The following is a 17166-nucleotide window of genomic DNA, read 5'->3' on the forward strand; positions in this document are numbered from 1 at the left end:
TAAAAGGCCGGAACCTTCTGCGAAGGGTAAGCTGGGACCAGCTCCCCCTGAAAGTGCTTCACACAGGTACCAGCCGAAGAGGTTGGTGTGCTGTGATGGAACAAACATATTTTCATTGACTATGGTCCTCGGACATAAGTTCCAGATCTTCCAACCTGAGGGAATTAAAGGCAGTAGATGAAGCACTGGTAGCTGCCTCATCTCTAGTCCAAGGCCATCATATATGTGTCTTCTCCGACAACGTGACGACTGTGGCTTATCTTCGTCATCAAGGGGGCACGAAGTATGCCAGTCTGAAGCTAGTGCAAGTAGAGGAGCTGCGGAGACACCATCACGTGTTTCTCAACGCAGGCAGTGAATAGCCAGGCCTTTCACCGGGAAGGAACAACCAAGGGAAGGGCAGCATCCAATAAAGGAAAACATCCAATAAAGGAAAACCACCTATGCCAAGCATGGTATCTATCCACAGACAGCTGTGGGCATAGGCAGCATCAATAGTAAAAAAAGATGGGGACGCACAGGGTGAATAGCAGCGGTAACGGAGTGCGGTACCCGCGGCCCGTTACTGCTGGCATTAACTCTGTGTGAGCGGTGACTGGAGGGGATTATGGAGCTGGCGCCAGGCACTGACTGCAGGGGAGTAGGGGAGGGACTAATTGGACTGTGCCCGTCGCTGATTGGTCGCGGCAGCCATGACAGGCGGCTGGCAAGACCAATCAGCGATGCAGGATTTCCGTTACAGAAGTTGCCGACAAAGACGGAAGTAACCCTTAGACAAATATATATATTTCTATCCATATCCCTCGGTAGGATTGCCACCGTAAAAAAAAAAAAAAAAATGGGCTATACACCACTCGCAGGGAAAACACTTCTCCAATGTAGCTAGAGTGATATGTTCCTAGCCAGTAACGACCTCTAATTTTCAAAAAATATACATAGGATGGGCTTACCTCTAGTATTATAATGATTAGTAGTACCACATTAAGGTGATAATATCGTGCTGACACGTTTACACTCAGTAGATGTGCAGAAATGAGTGTTCTTACCCTAGACACCCACCTAACTTGATGCTTACCTAGATGCGGAGCTTGGCACCCTAAGAAATACGTGCGATGGCTATCCCTGATCTCCTAATTCCATCCTATAAGGTTTCAGTCCGAAACAAAGGGCCAGACTGCCTGTATTAGTCATGTAATTTGTAAGAAATAAAAGACATAATGTGGGAGACACAGGGACCATACATATCAATCACCACCTGTCCAGACCAGACAGTATATCACAGTGATGTTATATATGGGTCAGCTATAGATTGATAGAACACACATGGTATAATGTGAGAGAATAGGTGACAGTCTACACCATTCATCACCCATACACTTATGCGATATCCGATACATAAAAAGGTGTCCAGGTACTACAGCAGCACATTGATTAATCTATATCACTAATCCCATCCAAATAAATTGGGATACTGGTATACTCACATAGAACAACAAACTCAAACAATAGCAGATGGAAACAAAGTTCAGATGTAATAATGTGCCTAACAATATCACTTTAAGAGATTAATCAACAGGTACAGGATTTGTGTCAATGATATAGCCATTTTGATAATGCAACTATACTTATCTGTTGATATGTGGTATTCTACACAGGCGACTGAGGATTCACGATGAGATGACTCCTCACATGTAAAGCATAGACTCTTTGAGAGTAGACTCTCATCGTGAATCCTCACTCGCCCTTGTTCTCCCCTTGTTGTTTATTATAGTTTGTAAGAACATATAGGGCATCATCGCGTTTGGGAGAAATTATGTAATAAATTGTGGGGTCTAGTTTCACCTATTAACCCTTATGTACCTGACAAATTTGCGGCAAATACAAAATTTGACATTTTTACTAATAAAATGTCATATTTCCACGCCATGTCTCAATGCTATAAAGTTCTGTGAGGCACCTATGGGTTCAAAATACTCAATACACCCCTATATGAATTCCTTGAGTGGTGTAGTTTCAAAAATGGGGTCACTTGTGGGTTTTCTTCACTGTTAGGCGCATTAGGGGCTCTCCAAACGCGACATAACACCTGCAGACCATTCCATTAAAGTCTGCATTCCAAAACGTCACTCCTTCCTTTCTGAACCCTGCTTTGCACCTGAATAGTATTTTTCCTCCACATATGGGGTAACTGCTTACTCAGTAGAAAATGGACCCACAAATTTAATTTGCAATTTCTCCTGTTACCCTTGTGGGAAAAAAAAATTGTGAGTTTATTTTATTTTTTTCCCTGTTGTATTCGATCGGCAGTATTGACTATAACTCACAATGTTATGTGCACTGAGGAAATCATCCAGCCCTTTCTCTAAAAGCTGTTAGTGTCTGCCATTACTACCTCTTCTGGTTATTTATACAGTCAGACTAGAATGCCCTAACTCTAAAGAACCCTTTCCTATTTTATCTGCCTGAATCTCCTTTCTTCCACATGTAGTGAGTGTTCCAAACTTTTGTCTAAAATGTAGACTAATAAAACGTTCAACTCCAATCCACAAAAAAGCAAGTCCCCATTCAGAACCATCTGTCAACAGAGGGGTCTTCCACATTACTGGTAACACAAAGGCTCTGGAAAAGCACTATGTCTTCCCCTAAAACAACTCCATCAAAATCTGTTCTACCAAATCCAAGTGCCACGTGTTTGGCATTTCTGTAGCGATGATGGTCCTCCTTAAGTTACTGGGTATAAATCTGCAGAGGTGTGAGCTGGGCACAATGTACTAGTTCTAAAACGCACTTGGTCCTACAATGTATGGGTGTACGGGCACTACAATGGTAAATTTGCTATTTTCACTCGGCAGCATCCACTACTACTCATTTTCTCTTATTACCCCTTTTGAAAATTAAATCTTTGGGCCAAAGCAACATTTTAATGGAAAAAAATTGGTATTTTACCCCTCGCCACGACAGTACCCACTAGAGAGAGGGGATCCGCCCATAGGAACAGGAAACCTACAGAGATAAAAGGGGGCATCCCACCTCTCCTCCTCAGTTGGTTTCCTGTTCCTATAGGAACTGAAGGATAAACCCTTACGGAAAAAGAAAATACCTAGCCCAATGCATGCCTCCTGTGCGGTATCTGTGTGAACGGCAGGGTCTGCGGTCCAGAAGCAGCGTCAGGGGAGCTCTATCAGCCTCCCTCCTCGTCTGGCAGCTAACCGTGAGTACCGGGTCCGGGGAGGGCCGCCCGGTACCACGTTGACACACGGCAGGTGTTCAGGGTCTGGGTGAGGCTGCTCCGACTCGCGCAACATCGCGGGGAGCATCCGGTGCGAGTGGGGGTCCGGACTTCGGCCACCCCGCTTATTTCTGGAAGCCGTTATCAGCAGGGCGGAAGAGTGATGACGCGGGCCGCTCTGTATGCTAGGGAACGCTCCCACCCCAGAAGTGAAGGAATACTTCAGGGGAGAACCGGAAGGGGCGGTATAGCTGTCGGGAACTGCGCCAAATTCAAAAAATGTAGAAAGGCAATAGGAATAGAGCACCGGTGTGCGAAGATGTCATCCCCACATGACGTGCTCCCACCAAAGGTGGACTCTCAAGCGCATTTTGCTGGATCCAAATGCTCCAGCAGAGGTTACGCGGACAGGAGACGGAAGGGTGAGGTGGCAGAGGCACCCAGGATTCGACTGTACCTCGTCCTCCAGAACTGGTGTTGTATTGCTTCCCTGGGTGAGTGTATGTGACTTTACCTATTAAGCTGACTTCTCCTCTTGCTATATACCCCTTCTTTCAGACTAAAGGTACCGTCACACTAAGCAACGCTTCAGCGATACCGACAACGATGTTGATCGCTGCAGTGTCGCTGTTTGGTCGCTGGAGAGCTGTCACACAGACAGCTCTCCAGCGACCAACGATCCCGAGTTCCCCGGTAACCAGGATAAACATCGGGTTACTAAGCGCAGGGCCGCGCTTAGTAACCCGATGTTTACCCTGGTTACCAGCGTAAACGTTAAAAAAACAAACACTACATACCTACATTCCGTGTCTGTCCTCCGGCGCTCTGCTTTCCTCTGCACTGTCAGCGCCGGTCAGCCGGAAAACAGAGCGGTGACGTCACCGCTCTGCTTTCCGGCTGGCTGGCGCTGACACAGGATGCAGGAGGAGTGCAGAGAAGCAGAGCGCCGGGGACAGACAGCTGAAGGTAAGTATGTAGTGTTTGTTTTTTTAACGTTTACGCTGGTAACCAGGGTAAACATCGGGTTACTAAGCGCGGCCCTGCGTGTCACACACGCCGATCCAGCGATGTCAGCGGGAAGTCCAGCGACGAAATAAAGTTCTGGACTTTCCTCAGCGACCAACGATCTCCCAGCAGGGGCCTGATCGTTGGTCGCTGTCACACATAACGATTTCCTTAACGATATCGTTGCTACATCACAAAAAGCAACGATATCGTTAACGATATCGTTATGTGTGACGGTACCTTTAGAGCAGACAGAATTCAAAACATAAAGAATGTGCCCTATGTACCCAGACCCTCCCTGACTCCTACCCCAAGAGATTGTGTCAGGATTGCATTAATAAAACAATGCTGGAAGAGGCTGCGGTGTCATCAGTAGTCATCCGCACAATGATAAGGGAAGAGCTGCAGCACCCTGAGCCAGACCAGTATACCCCAAGGGCACAAAAGTAAGAGGAAGGAAAGGTTCCCCGTCCTCAGTTTGGAATCTGACAGTGACATTAATCAAGCCTCCTTGCAGTCCTCTTCATCACCTATTTCATTAGACATAGAAGGATGCTCGTGTTTCCCTATAGATAGTATCGACAACCTAATTAGATCGGTTAGGAACACTATGGGCTGCACAGATACTAAGGAAGCTCAAACACAAAAAATTATGTTTGCAGGACTGGCGGAAAGGAGCGCCTTCCCTGTAATCCCAGCAGTAAAGCCCTAATCAAAAGGGAATGGGATGAACAAAATCAGCGGGGCTTCCTTCCCTCAGCCTCTAAAAGGAAGTATCCATTTAGTGATGAGGAACTACTGAACTGGTCTAAAGTGGATGCAGCTGTAGCCTCCACTTCCAGACAATCAGCTCTACTCGTGGAAGATGTGGGCATGTTGTCTGATCCACTTGATTGCAAGGCAGAATCTTCCTTAAAAAGGTTGTGAGAAGCCGCTACGGGAATTTTTAAACCAGCCATAGCCAATACATGTATGGCTAGGTCAATGCTGGTATGGATCGATCAGCTGGAGCAGCAAGTTCAGCAGAAGGTGTCCAGAGACAAGTTGCTATCTGCCATTCCTTTAATCAGAGGGGCAGCAGCATTTATGGCAAGTGCTTCAGCTGACTCTTTACGCCTGGCAGCTAGGTCAGCAGGCCTGATTTAATAATGCAAGACGCGCCCCATGTCTTAAAAGCTGGAAAGGGTACACGCAGTTCAAGTCAAAACTCTGGGCTATCCCTTGTCAGGGTGAGTTCCTCTTTGGAAGTGTTCTAGACGAGATTCTCACCAAAGCAAAAGAAAGAAAAAAGGTTTCCCTGATCCATCTCTCCCATTCTATAGGAGAACATTTAGAAGACAACCATTTGATAAAAGAGGGATGTCTGAAAGACCGGGCCGTTAGTCTAAAAGGGAAGACAAACAAAAAGGTGCCATGTTTAAAGGATCCTCCTTCTGGAAGGGTGGCGGATACCAATAACCCTGATGCTCCATTAGGAGGCAGACTGAATTTTTTCCCCCCCAAGAATGGGAAGATTTTGAGCATAGTTAAAACCGGGCTGAGATTAGAATTCCGTCAGATTCCCCATGAAACATTTATCGTATCTCTCATGTCGCTGATACAACAGGCAGCTCTTGAGTCAGAAATTTGCAGTCTATAATCCAAAGGAGTCATAGTAAAGGTTCCGGAAGGTCAGGAGGGAAAGAGATTTTACACCCCTTTTGTTCTTGGTCTCTAAACCAGATGGGTTATTTAGGACGATCATTAATGTAAAGAAATTAAACACATTTATCCGCAATCATAAATTCAAAATGGAGTAGGTTAAGTCCACCATAAAACTTCTGTTTCCTAGATGTATGATGGCTGGTCTGGATCTAAGAGATGCATGCTATCATCTGCCCATACATGGCAAACATCAGAAATACTTCAGAGTGGCAGTGTCTTTTGCGGGAGATTTCCACCACTTCCAGTTCACGACACTGCCCTTTGGTCTCTCTATGGCACCCCGAGTTTTTACAAAGATGATGTTAGAGGTTACATTAAGGACACATTAATTATGCCATATCTTGATGACTTCCTGATAGTAGGAAATTTGACCACCCAATGTAAAAATTGTCTATCTGACACAATTTCTTCCTTGCAGGCATTAGGGTGGATCATCAGTTTCGTGAAGTCAAGGCTCGTACCACAAACTCTCCAGTCCTTTTTGGGTCTTCACCTAGATTCAACAAGTCAGAAATGCCTACTTCCAGAGGTAAAAATATTACTCCTAAAAGAAAAGATTAAAGCGGCAATGAACAGACCACAGATGTCTCTAAGGGAGGCTATGTCCCTGCTAGGTTTTTTCTTCCTGTATCCCGGCAGTCCAAAAGGCCAAATCTCATACCCGGAAGCTGCAGCACCAGATCTTCCTTGAGGAGAACTGTTTGCGGGGTCATCTTGGAGGAATTATAACTCTATCCGCAGAAGTCTGGTTTTGTGGTTAGACAAAACCCATTTATCTAGAGGTGTCCCTTGGGTGGTGAAACCTTCCTGTATAGTCACTACTGATGCTATCCCTGTGGGATAGGGTGCCCATATGAAAAATAAGGTCACACAGGGTCAGTGGAATATAAGAGAATTACAAGAGTCCTCAAACTTAAAGGAGTTAATTATGCACTGCACCACTTTTTCCCACCGCTTCAAGGAAAACAGATGAGCGTCATGTCAGACAACACCATGGCAGTCGCCTATGTGAACAGACAAGGCAGAACCAGATCAGAAAGCCTAATGTCTTCCGCAGAAAGAATTTTTGATTTAGCCGAAAGTCATTTGCTATCCCTTTCTGCTCTTTATATCAAGGGCAAGGACAATTTTTAAAAGCAGATTTCCTAAGCCGCCATAAGTTGAGGCAAGGAGAATGGTGTCTGAACCACCAAATATTAAAGAAGATCGTGGACTTGTGGGGTCTTTCTCAAATAGACCTTTTCGCCACGAGAAACAAGCAGGTACAGAGATTCGCCTCCCTGAATGTAACAGATCATCCGGGAATAGTGGATGCCCTTCAAGAGCCATGGTTTTTCAAACTAGCGTATGCCTTCCCGACAATAATACTGTTGCCACTGGTCATCAGGATAATCAGAGAAGAGAAGACGAGAATAATCCTGATCGCACCATTCTCACCCAAGAGGCCATGGTTCTCCTGGCTGCAGGCCATGTCAGTATCAGACCCATGGGTCCTCCCTTCAGTCCCCAATCTGCTCTCTCAAGGCCCATTTTTTTCCATCCTCAAGTGGAGTCTCCACTTGTCGGCTTGGAACTTGAGGCAGTTATTAAGATCAAGAGGTTTCTCGGAAGGACTACCGTAGTTAATATGCTCCTGCAGAGTAGGAAACATTCCACAACAAAAACTTACACTAAGATATGGCAAAAATTCTTAGATTACTACAACCCCTGGCAAAAATTATGGAATCACCGGCCTTGGAGGATGTTCATTCCGTTGTTTTTAATTTTGTAAAAAAAAAAAAAAAAGCAGTTCACAGACATGGCACAAAATTAAAGTAATTTCAAATGGCAACTTTCTGGCTTTAAGAAACACTAAAGGAAATGAGAACAAAAAATGTGGTAGTCAGTAATGGTTACTTTTTTTTTTTTTTTTAAACAAAGCATAGGGGAAAAATTATGGAATTGCTAAATTCTGAGGAAAGTGGACTGCTGAGCTTATCATGCCTGGCTAGTAAACTAATTGCGTGTTAAATGAGGGGGGCTGAGCAGGGTTGGGTGGAAACACTCACAGCCTCCTCTGTTACTGGCCTCTGCTGCTGTGATTGAAGATTGACGTATCGGGTATGGAGAAGTCTGTGCAGTTAGCCGTGAGTGTACGAGGTCAGGTGTATGGAGCAGAGCTAACAGTGTACGAGGTGTATGGATCGGAGCCTTGTGTGTGAGGTGTACGGAGTGGATCTGTGTGTGTACGGAGCGGAGCTTTGTGTGTATGAGGTGTATGGAGCAGAGCAGTGTGTGTACGAGGTGTATGGAGCGGAGCCGTGTTTGTACGAGGTGTATGGAGCGGAGCCGTGTGTGTACGAGGTGTATGGAGCGGAGCCGTGTGTGTGCGAGGTGCATGTAGCGGAGCCGTGTGTGTGTGTGAGGTGTATGGAGCGGAGCCGTGTGTGTGTACGAGGTGTATGAAGCGGAGCCGTGTTTGTACGAGGTGTATGGAGCGGAGCCGTGTGTGTGCTAGGTGCATGGAGCGGAGCCGTGTGTGTGTGTGAGGTGTATAGAGCGGAGCCGTATGTGTGTGCGAGGTGTATGAAGCGGAGCCGTGTGTGTGCGAGGTGTATGGAGCGGAGCCGTGTGTGTGCGAGGTGTAGGGAGCGGAGCCGAGTGTATGCGAGGTGTAGGGAGCGGAGCCGAGTGCGTGCGAGGTGTAGGGAGCGGAGCCGAGTGTGTGCGAGGTGTAGGGAGCGGAGCCGAATGTGTACGAGGTGTAGGGAGCGGAGCCGAATGTGCTGTCATTTACAGTATGGAGCATCATGTGTGACTATTATACAGTATGGAGCATCATCTGTGGCCATTATACAGTATAGAGCACTGTGGCCATATTTTTTTGTTTATAATTATTATTTATGAACAGTGTGATCTGCAGTTAGAAATGGGTGTGACTAGTTATGAATGGGTGTGGTCAGAGGCGTGGCCTAAAATTTGCCACGTTGCACACCGCAAACTTTGTCTCTCTTACCCAGCTTCAAAAGTTGGGAGGTATGGCTAATGGGAGATGGGATGGGTTTTTAACCTTGTGCTTCCTCTCCCCCATTAGGGTATGGAGACAACCTCCTATGCGGTCATGGAAGGCTCCTAGAAACCGATTACCGGTCAGTCTAATTCTATTTTTTTTTTTCTTCTCTTGCAAGATGGTGCCGCCTGCGCAATAGCAGCTATCAAACCACTTCTATATTCTCTGATGGCTGCTGCTGCATTTTAAAATGTTTTTTTTTTATATCAGGATATCCTCAACCAGAATAATTATATGCACATTACACATGCCATTATGCTACGGCTGGTGCCCGCAGAAGGGTGTGTTTTGTTGTTGTTTTTTTTTTTCAGTATGTGTATATAATATAAGATTCATTATGTTAACGAAGGGGCAGGTTACTGAAGGATCAGTGACCTGTCAGCAGACACCACATGAAGACACCCCCCCCCCTCCCCCCCCCTTACACCCCCCCCCCCACACACACACACACACACACACACACACACACACGCGTGCCAAAGCACTTGGATCTCAGTAACTCAAGACTGAAAATAAGGATTACACCCACAAGACTGATTTTGTCAACCAAGGTATTGTTTTAACCCCTTCACCCCCGGAGCTTTTTCTGTTTTTTCATTTTCGTTTTTCGCTCCCCTCCTTCCCAGAGCCATAACTTTTTTATTTTTCCTTCAATATGGCCATTGAGGGCTTATTTTTTGCGGGACGAGATGTACTTTTGAACGATACCATTGGTTTTACCATGCCATGTAACAGACAACGGGAAAAAAATTCCAAGTGTGATGAAATTGCAAAAAAAGTGCAATCTCACACTTGTTTTTTGTTTGGCTTTTTTGCTAGGTTCAGCAAATGCTAAAACTAACCTGCCATTATGATTCTCCAGGTCATTACGAGTTCATAGACACCTAACATGTCTAGGTTATTTTTTATCTAAAGGTACCGTCACACTAAGCGACGCTGCAGCGATACAGACAACGATGTCGATCGCTACAGCGTCGCTGTTTGGTCGCTGGAGAGCTGTCACACAGACAGCTCTCCAGCGACCAACGATGCCGAGGTCCCCAGGTAACCAGGGTAAACATCGGGTTACTAAACGCAGGGCCGCGCTAATTAACCCGATGTTTACCCTGGTTACCGTTGTAAATGTAAAAAAACAAACACTACATACTTACACTCCCGATGTCTGGTCACGTCCCTCGCCTTCAGCTTCCTGCACTGACTGAGCGCCGGCCAGAAAGCACAGCGGTGACGTCACCGCTGCACAGCGTGCTTTACGGCCGGCCGGCGCTCAGTCAGTGCGGGAAGCTGAAGGCGAGGGACGTGACCAGACATCGGAATGTAAGTATGTAGTGTTTGTTTTTTTACATTTACAACAGTAACCAGGGTAAACATCGGGTTACTAAGCGCGGCCCTGCGCTTAGTAACCCGATTTTTACCCTGGTTACCAGTGAAGACATCGCTGGATCGGCGTCACACACGCCGATTCAGCGATGTCAGCGGGAGATCAGCGACAAAATAAAGTTCTGATCTTTCCCCAGCGACCAACGATCTCCCAGCAGGGGCCTGATCGTTGGTCGCTGTCACACATAACGATTTCGTTAACGATATCGTTGCTGCGTCACAAAAAGCAACGATATCGTTAACAATATCGTTATGTGAGACGGTACCTTAAGTGGTGAAAAAAAAATCCAAAGTTTGCTAAAAAAATGCGCGATTTTCCGATACCCGTAGCGTCTCCAATTTTCATGATCTGTGGTCCGGTGAGGGCTTATTTTTTGCGTGCCGAGCTGGCATTTTTAATGATACCATTTTGGTGTAGATACGTTCTTTTGATCGCCCGTTATTGCATTTTAATGCAATGTCGCGGCGACCAAAAAAACTTAATTTTTGCGTTTTGATTTTTTTTTATCACTACGCCATTTAGCGGTCAGGTTAATCCTGTTTTTATTGATAGATCGGGTGATTCTGAACGCGGCGATACCAAATGTGTATGTTTGATTTTTTTTTTTTAATTGTTTTATTTTGATTGGGGCGAAAGGGGTGATTTGAACTTTGATATATTTTTTATTTTTTTTAATATTTTTAAACACTTTTTTTTTTTAAATTTTGGCATGCTTCAATAGCCTCCATAGGAGGCAAGAAGCATGCACTACACGATCGCCTCTGCTACATGGAGGTGAAGTACAGATCACCTCTATGTAGCGGAAATGCAGGTGTACTTTGAACGCCGACCACAGGGTGGCGCTCAAAGCAATCGGCCATCAACAACCATAGAGGTCTCAAGGAGACCTCTGGTTGTTATGGCAATGCACCGCTGACCCCCAATCATGTGACGGGGGTCAGCTGTGCGAGCACTTCCGGCCGCGGGGCCGGGAGCGCTAGTTAAATGCCGCTGTCAGCGCTTGACGGCGGCATTTAACTAGTTAATGGGCGCCAGCAGATCGCTATCCGCTCGCGCTCATTGCGCGCACATGTCAGCTGCACAAAACAGCTGACATGTCGCGGCTTTGAGGTGGGCTCACCGCCGGAGCCCACCTCAAAGCAGGGGATCTGCAAGCTGACGTACTATTCCATCAGCTGGCAGAAAGAGGTTAATCAGTATGACTGCATCATGGTGTCTCTCTGTCTGTTGATTGTGCTCTTTGCTTGGCTCTGACATGGCTTCATTGATATTAGAGTCTTTTAGAAAGGACTGCCTACCTTGCAGACAGTCTCGTATATTTTGTGTGCTGTGTTCAGCCATACCGTCTAGTAAACTCGCCATCACTTTTATAGCATTGAAAACCCAATATGAGGGAGGGGACTCATTGTGATGACCTGAAAGGTCTATGGAAGAGCTCTTTTGTGACATGATAGTTGTCAGTTACTTTGTGTCTGTTTGAGAGAGTATTGGTCATGCAATTTTGGTCTGCTGCAAGTGTGTGCTCTTCTTCCTGCCCTTCATATTGTTCAGAATCAGTTTGCACTTGCTATATTTCAGCATTGGGAGATTGCGCAGGACATTTTTCAGCCATTGTAATTTTTGGATGTTGACTAGTGATGAGTGAGTGTACTCATTGCTCGGGTTTTCCCAAGCACGCTCGAGTGGTCTCCGAATATTTATGACTGCTCGGAGATTTAGTTTTCACCGCCACAGCTGAATGATTTACAGCTATTAGCCAGCTTGATTACATGTGGGAATTCCCGAGCAATCAGGCAACCCCCACATGCACTCAGCCTGGCTAGTAGCTGTAAATCATTCAGCTGCCGCGAAGAAAACTAAATCTCCGAGCAGTTACAAATACTTGGAGACCTCCCGAGCGTGCTCGGGAAAACACGAGCAACGAGTACTCGCTCATCACGAATGTCGACCATTCCTGCACAGCTCCTATGGGTCCCTCCAAATAAGATTCCCAAAATATTTTGAGTGAATTTTGAAATTTCCTGTCTGGGTAACCGTTGCTACGTGGAAAATTGTTATAACAATCTGCGTTAAAATATGCAGAAAGTCTATTTTAAAAGGTGTGATTGAAGATGAAACTGCACATACACAAACTGTTCTGCAATTATGCAAGCAAACGGTTAATTTTAAACATGATTACAGCGAATCGAGGTATAGCTGACTATAAAAAGGTTCTGAGAGATCTTCCTACCGCCAAATCAAAGATGAGCAGACTGGAACCGCGCCGATTCATCGTTGTAGATGCGAACGTAGAACCACAGCGTGGGTATAATTCATGACTTGATTTATTTAAACTCAGATACAGAAATACTTGTCTGCACAATCCTGCAACTTTCTATGAATCCGCTAACGTCTGTTCCAGGTAGTCAGAAATTGATAGCTTCATGAGCCAAGCACACGTGGTCCTTGTCTCACAGCATCTCGGGCTATAAAACGTTGCCTAGAGCAAGTGACCAATTTAACTGCCATGTGAAGCCACGGTCCTTTTGAACCAACTTTATTGGAACAAACGAGCGAGCGGTTAATACTGACCAGCAGATGGTAGCATTGCAAGATAATACACCCAACAGCTGCATAGTAATTATATATGGAGGAACAACATACTGAACTATTAATATGAGAATACAGATTATAGACTGCTTTAAAAAAAAAAGAAAAAAAAAAGTCTCCGATCAGATGCCTTGTTGTTGATAAACTATCTTAGATCAAGTTTTGTAAATGATCTCTTCCAGGCTATGGAGAGGATGTTACCTGGAATATAACTCTGCCTCTAGAGTGAGAGAGGGAGTAACCAGTATGACACAGGTAACTAACAGAAAGAATTAGAAAATGTGTTTGCATTCCTGCTTTGTGAGTTCTGCCTGTGAAAGAGCAGCTGAGAGAAACCTGCAGAGGTATCCGCGCTGCAGTGAGATCAGGAGAGTAGATAGCAGCCATTACACCTCACACTGGTAACTCCCCATCATGTAAAATAATCTCTGCAGGTGGCGTCTTCCAGGCAGTGTCCTCCCTATAGCCTAGAAGAGTGTGATCGCAGCATGCTGGCAGAGAGATGACAGCCCCTCCGCCTTTGGATTGGAGACCCTACAGGGTCCGGATCGTGGCCATGTTGACCCAATATTATCATGATGACATCTGGGTCGCAAGAGCTAGGAAAGTTACTGATCATGCACAGTCCATGATTAGCAACTTTTTCCATTACGTCCCTCCGGACAGCACCATGGAGGTTGATCCTGTCCCGCTATAGGTCAAGGAAGGACAGAGAAAGGTTAAAAGGCTCCTCCCACCTCCACCCTCCAGTGTTTTTCCTGTCCCTACAGCAGAGGTGTCAAACTGCAATCCTCAAGGGCTGCAAACAGGTCATATTTCCAGGATTTCCTTGTACTGCTCAGGTGATAATTTAATCACCTACACACATAATGATTACAGCACCTTGTGCAAAGCTAAGGAAATCTTGAAAACACGCATGGTTTGCGGCCCTCGAGGAATGCGGTTTGACACCCCTGCCCTACAGGGTATAGTTGCATGAGAGGTTGGTCCTAGAGCGAAGATGGCTGAGGATGTAGACGTCCACAGGCTAACAGCCAGCCTGTGCATTTGGCTCAGGGGGATCGTGCGGTGCATCCAATCATTCCCCTGTCATGCAGCCCAGGGTGGAAACTTCCCGATGGGGAGTCCCTCAGCCCTAGAGACGAGTCGATTGGATTGGCTCCTGGGTAGAGCCACTTTCTCTCGATGAGGGGCTCTCGGCTCGGATGCCGGCCGGCAAAACACTGCTTCTTCCGGAAGTCACGTGGTTGAGAAGGCCATTGCGCTTCCAGTGACGTCAGAGTGGGGCGCCAGGACATAAGGTTGGCGTGCGTTCCACGGTGGAACACCGAAGTGGGAACAGGAGAGGAAATCATTGGCAGTAATGCAGCATTCCTGACGGGATGCCGCTTCCGTTCATAGTGGGCTCTCAGCGTTACCAGCTCCCCCTGTTTTCTATCAGGTATGGAGCCAGCACAGGTGAGTGCATGGTGGAATGCTCTGCTGATGGCTTAGGCCTCTGGGCTGATGCTAGTCTCATGCCGCTGTGCCTACAGCCTCATGTGCTGAGGTATGTTTTCACATATACGCAGCTAAGCCTTGGACCTCCTAGGCTGTAGTAAGGCCATATGTCCAGGCTACATCTCATGGTTTGACTTCAGTTAGTTACATGTCATGTCTGCACAGAGCCTTATGATTGGGCTCCAGGGTGACTTTTGTGAAGCATGTTTTCCATTTTTGGTTCAATAAACAAGTTTTTCACTTTCCATTGCAACTTAACTACTCCATCCATAGGAGAACACATGGTGTTAATGCAACATATTGTCTCCAAGATGACTGCCCTCCAGCTGCGGCTCATTAACTTTCTCCTTCGGGTGGGGTCAGTCTGAAAAATGGGATGTGCTATTCAGAGTGGAGATTTATCCGGAACTCTGAGATAGCTCTCTTGCTTGAAGATATGGGCCTCGTCTCTTGTTTGGCACTTTCAAGCATGGCTGTAGTTCTATGCATCATATTGCATCACAGTATAAACAGGAAAACCAGGAGTATAATAGGTATATAAATTTATTACAAATACAGGGTATAAATATACATACAGTAAGTGACGTAAGATGATAGTATATAAGCAGAGAACACAATATAAAGTGCAAGAAAGGATGGAAACACGGGAAACCAGTATCCACCCAGTGTGCGGGAGCACAAAAAAAAAAAAAATCCAAAACAGTCTGATACAACAGACTGAAAATACACAGCGCTGCAGGAAGCCAGTAGTACATATAATAAAGTGACAAATCGTCACTAATAGTGAAATATTGGGGCTTACCGCAGATAAGAAGGGCTACACGGCACACCGGACCGGAACCAGGATAAAAAGACCCCCGACGTACGTTTCGCTTATTCCATATAACCGCTTTATCAAGGGGCCGCACATTGTATCGTCGGCCTACCACTTAACATTTTTTTGTCTTGGGCCTCAACTCTGATTAGAGAGTCCTCGTGTTTTGGACCCAGATACAACTTCTGTTGCTTCATTCTTTACAACAGTGCTTAGCCAAACAAACAGCTATGCTTGAATTGGCTTAGTAAATTAGCATTTCTTCTGTTTGGAACAGATCTCTCAGGTGAGCTACTGCCTTGAGTGCTAAAGGCAAGTCTCTTTCATAATTGGCTTTAAAAGAGGACATTTTTTTTTTTTTTGTACAGCCTATAAAAGGACATACTACTACTACTGTCTTCCTGGAGCAGAACAATATTGTATCATACAATTATTAGGTTCTGTAGAAGGACGTAGATCTGGGGATTTATTATGATGGAATATAGGCTGAACTGGATGGACAAATGTCTTTTTTCGGCCTTACTAACTATGTTACTATGTTACTGTCCTGAGAGCAGAAAATCCCATGAGGTGGAAGGAAAGAATCCTTCCCAACTCCACATACAGCAATCAGGCTAGTTGCCTTGATCAACATCCAGTAGACAATTATCGTCCCATAAGTCTGTTGTATTATGTTTACCAGGGACGGCATCACTGCCTTTTTTACCTTGTGGTGAATCATTTAATATACCTATTAAAATTCACAACCCAATATTTAAAATCAGGTTCCCAAACAATTGAGTCTTGCACAACCAGAATGGGCATATGCATTAAGCTCTTGGAAAGTGCCAGAAATGTTTGGGGCACTTTATTTTTGACTGCCATATCCTCTGATGAATCCATTCAAAAAAGAAACGCGTTGGGAGGCGGACCCATCCAGGAATGGCTGAATGAATACAATGTGATAGTTTCAAGGGTTCCTGTGGTGTTGTTTTTTTGACACTGTGGAAGGTATTACTTTGAAGGTGGCATCTCTAACCAGATTGTTGATTGTTTGGATTTCCCTTTTCAATGAACCCTATATTTTTCTAGACACCATTTACATGATCATCAGTGGCACTGATTTATCCTAATAAGTGTGTATGTGTCTTTATGAGAATTATATTGCTAGTGTTACTGGCAGTCTCTTTGCCTACAATCAGTTTCCCCATTCTGGTTGTGCAAGACTCAGGCATATTAAACGTTAAGTTTTAAGTCCCTATTTTTTGCCGGTTGTCTATGATAATTTTGGGATCTGGTAAAAATATTGATTTCATTGATTTGGCTCTTGGCTTGTGGCGAAATCAGCAGCTCTGCGCATGTAGCTGAGGATCCCATACTCGCTGCTCTTACCGCAGTCAGGGCTCCTAAGAGAAATGAAACTGTATCCAGGACTCTTGCAGTTGAGAACTCATAGTCCCACTGTCTCGCAGTAGATAATCTCCCTCTGTCATGGGAAGAAACCTACTTTTCTCTAGCCATAGAATATTGTTACTCCCACCATGGCAGTCTGGGTGTATAAATATACCTGAGAAGATTGCCTTTTAGGATATATACTAGCTTTTTCCAGCCAGCTAAGGCTATGTGCACACGTTCAGGTTTTTTTTTGCGGTTTTTCGTGGTAAAAACGCTATAAAAACTCATTAAAAACGCATACATTATGCATTCTATCATTTAGAATGCATTCTGCATGTTATGTGCACATGGATGCGTTTTTTTCCGCGAAAAAAACGCATCGCGGTAAAAAAATGAGCATGTTCATTATTTTTGCGGATTTTCTGCGTTTTTCCCACAATTCTATGCATTTGGGGAAAAAACGCAAAAAAACGCACAAAAAAAAGCGTCAAACGCGGTAAAAACGCATGCGGATTTCTGGC

The 17166-nt window shown here is 45.2% G+C and overlaps 1 protein-coding gene across 8 annotated transcripts in view; it reads left to right on the forward strand.

Annotated features, from left to right (window-relative positions):
• Nucleotides 1-17166, forward strand: part of CEBPG (CCAAT enhancer binding protein gamma) — a 141620-nt gene that overhangs the window by 40903 nt on the left and 83551 nt on the right. For 4 of the 8 annotated variants that reach the window (XM_069737136.1, XM_069737130.1, XM_069737133.1 and 1 more), the window contains exons 2-3: nucleotides 6357-6467; nucleotides 9012-9066. The exons of 2 other annotated variants lie outside the window; for them this stretch is intronic. In XM_069737136.1, the coding sequence (XP_069593237.1) occupies nucleotides 6357-6467; nucleotides 9012-9066 (166 nt within the window). The remainder of the gene's footprint in view (nucleotides 1-6356; nucleotides 6468-9011; nucleotides 9067-17166) is intronic. 2 more of the 8 variants (XM_069737129.1, XM_069737135.1) reach the window with 1 other exon arrangement.

Source organism: Ranitomeya imitator, chromosome 8 (assembly GCF_032444005.1).
Source record: "Ranitomeya imitator isolate aRanImi1 chromosome 8, aRanImi1.pri, whole genome shotgun sequence".
Classification (NCBI taxonomy): domain Eukaryota; kingdom Metazoa; phylum Chordata; class Amphibia; order Anura; family Dendrobatidae; genus Ranitomeya; species Ranitomeya imitator.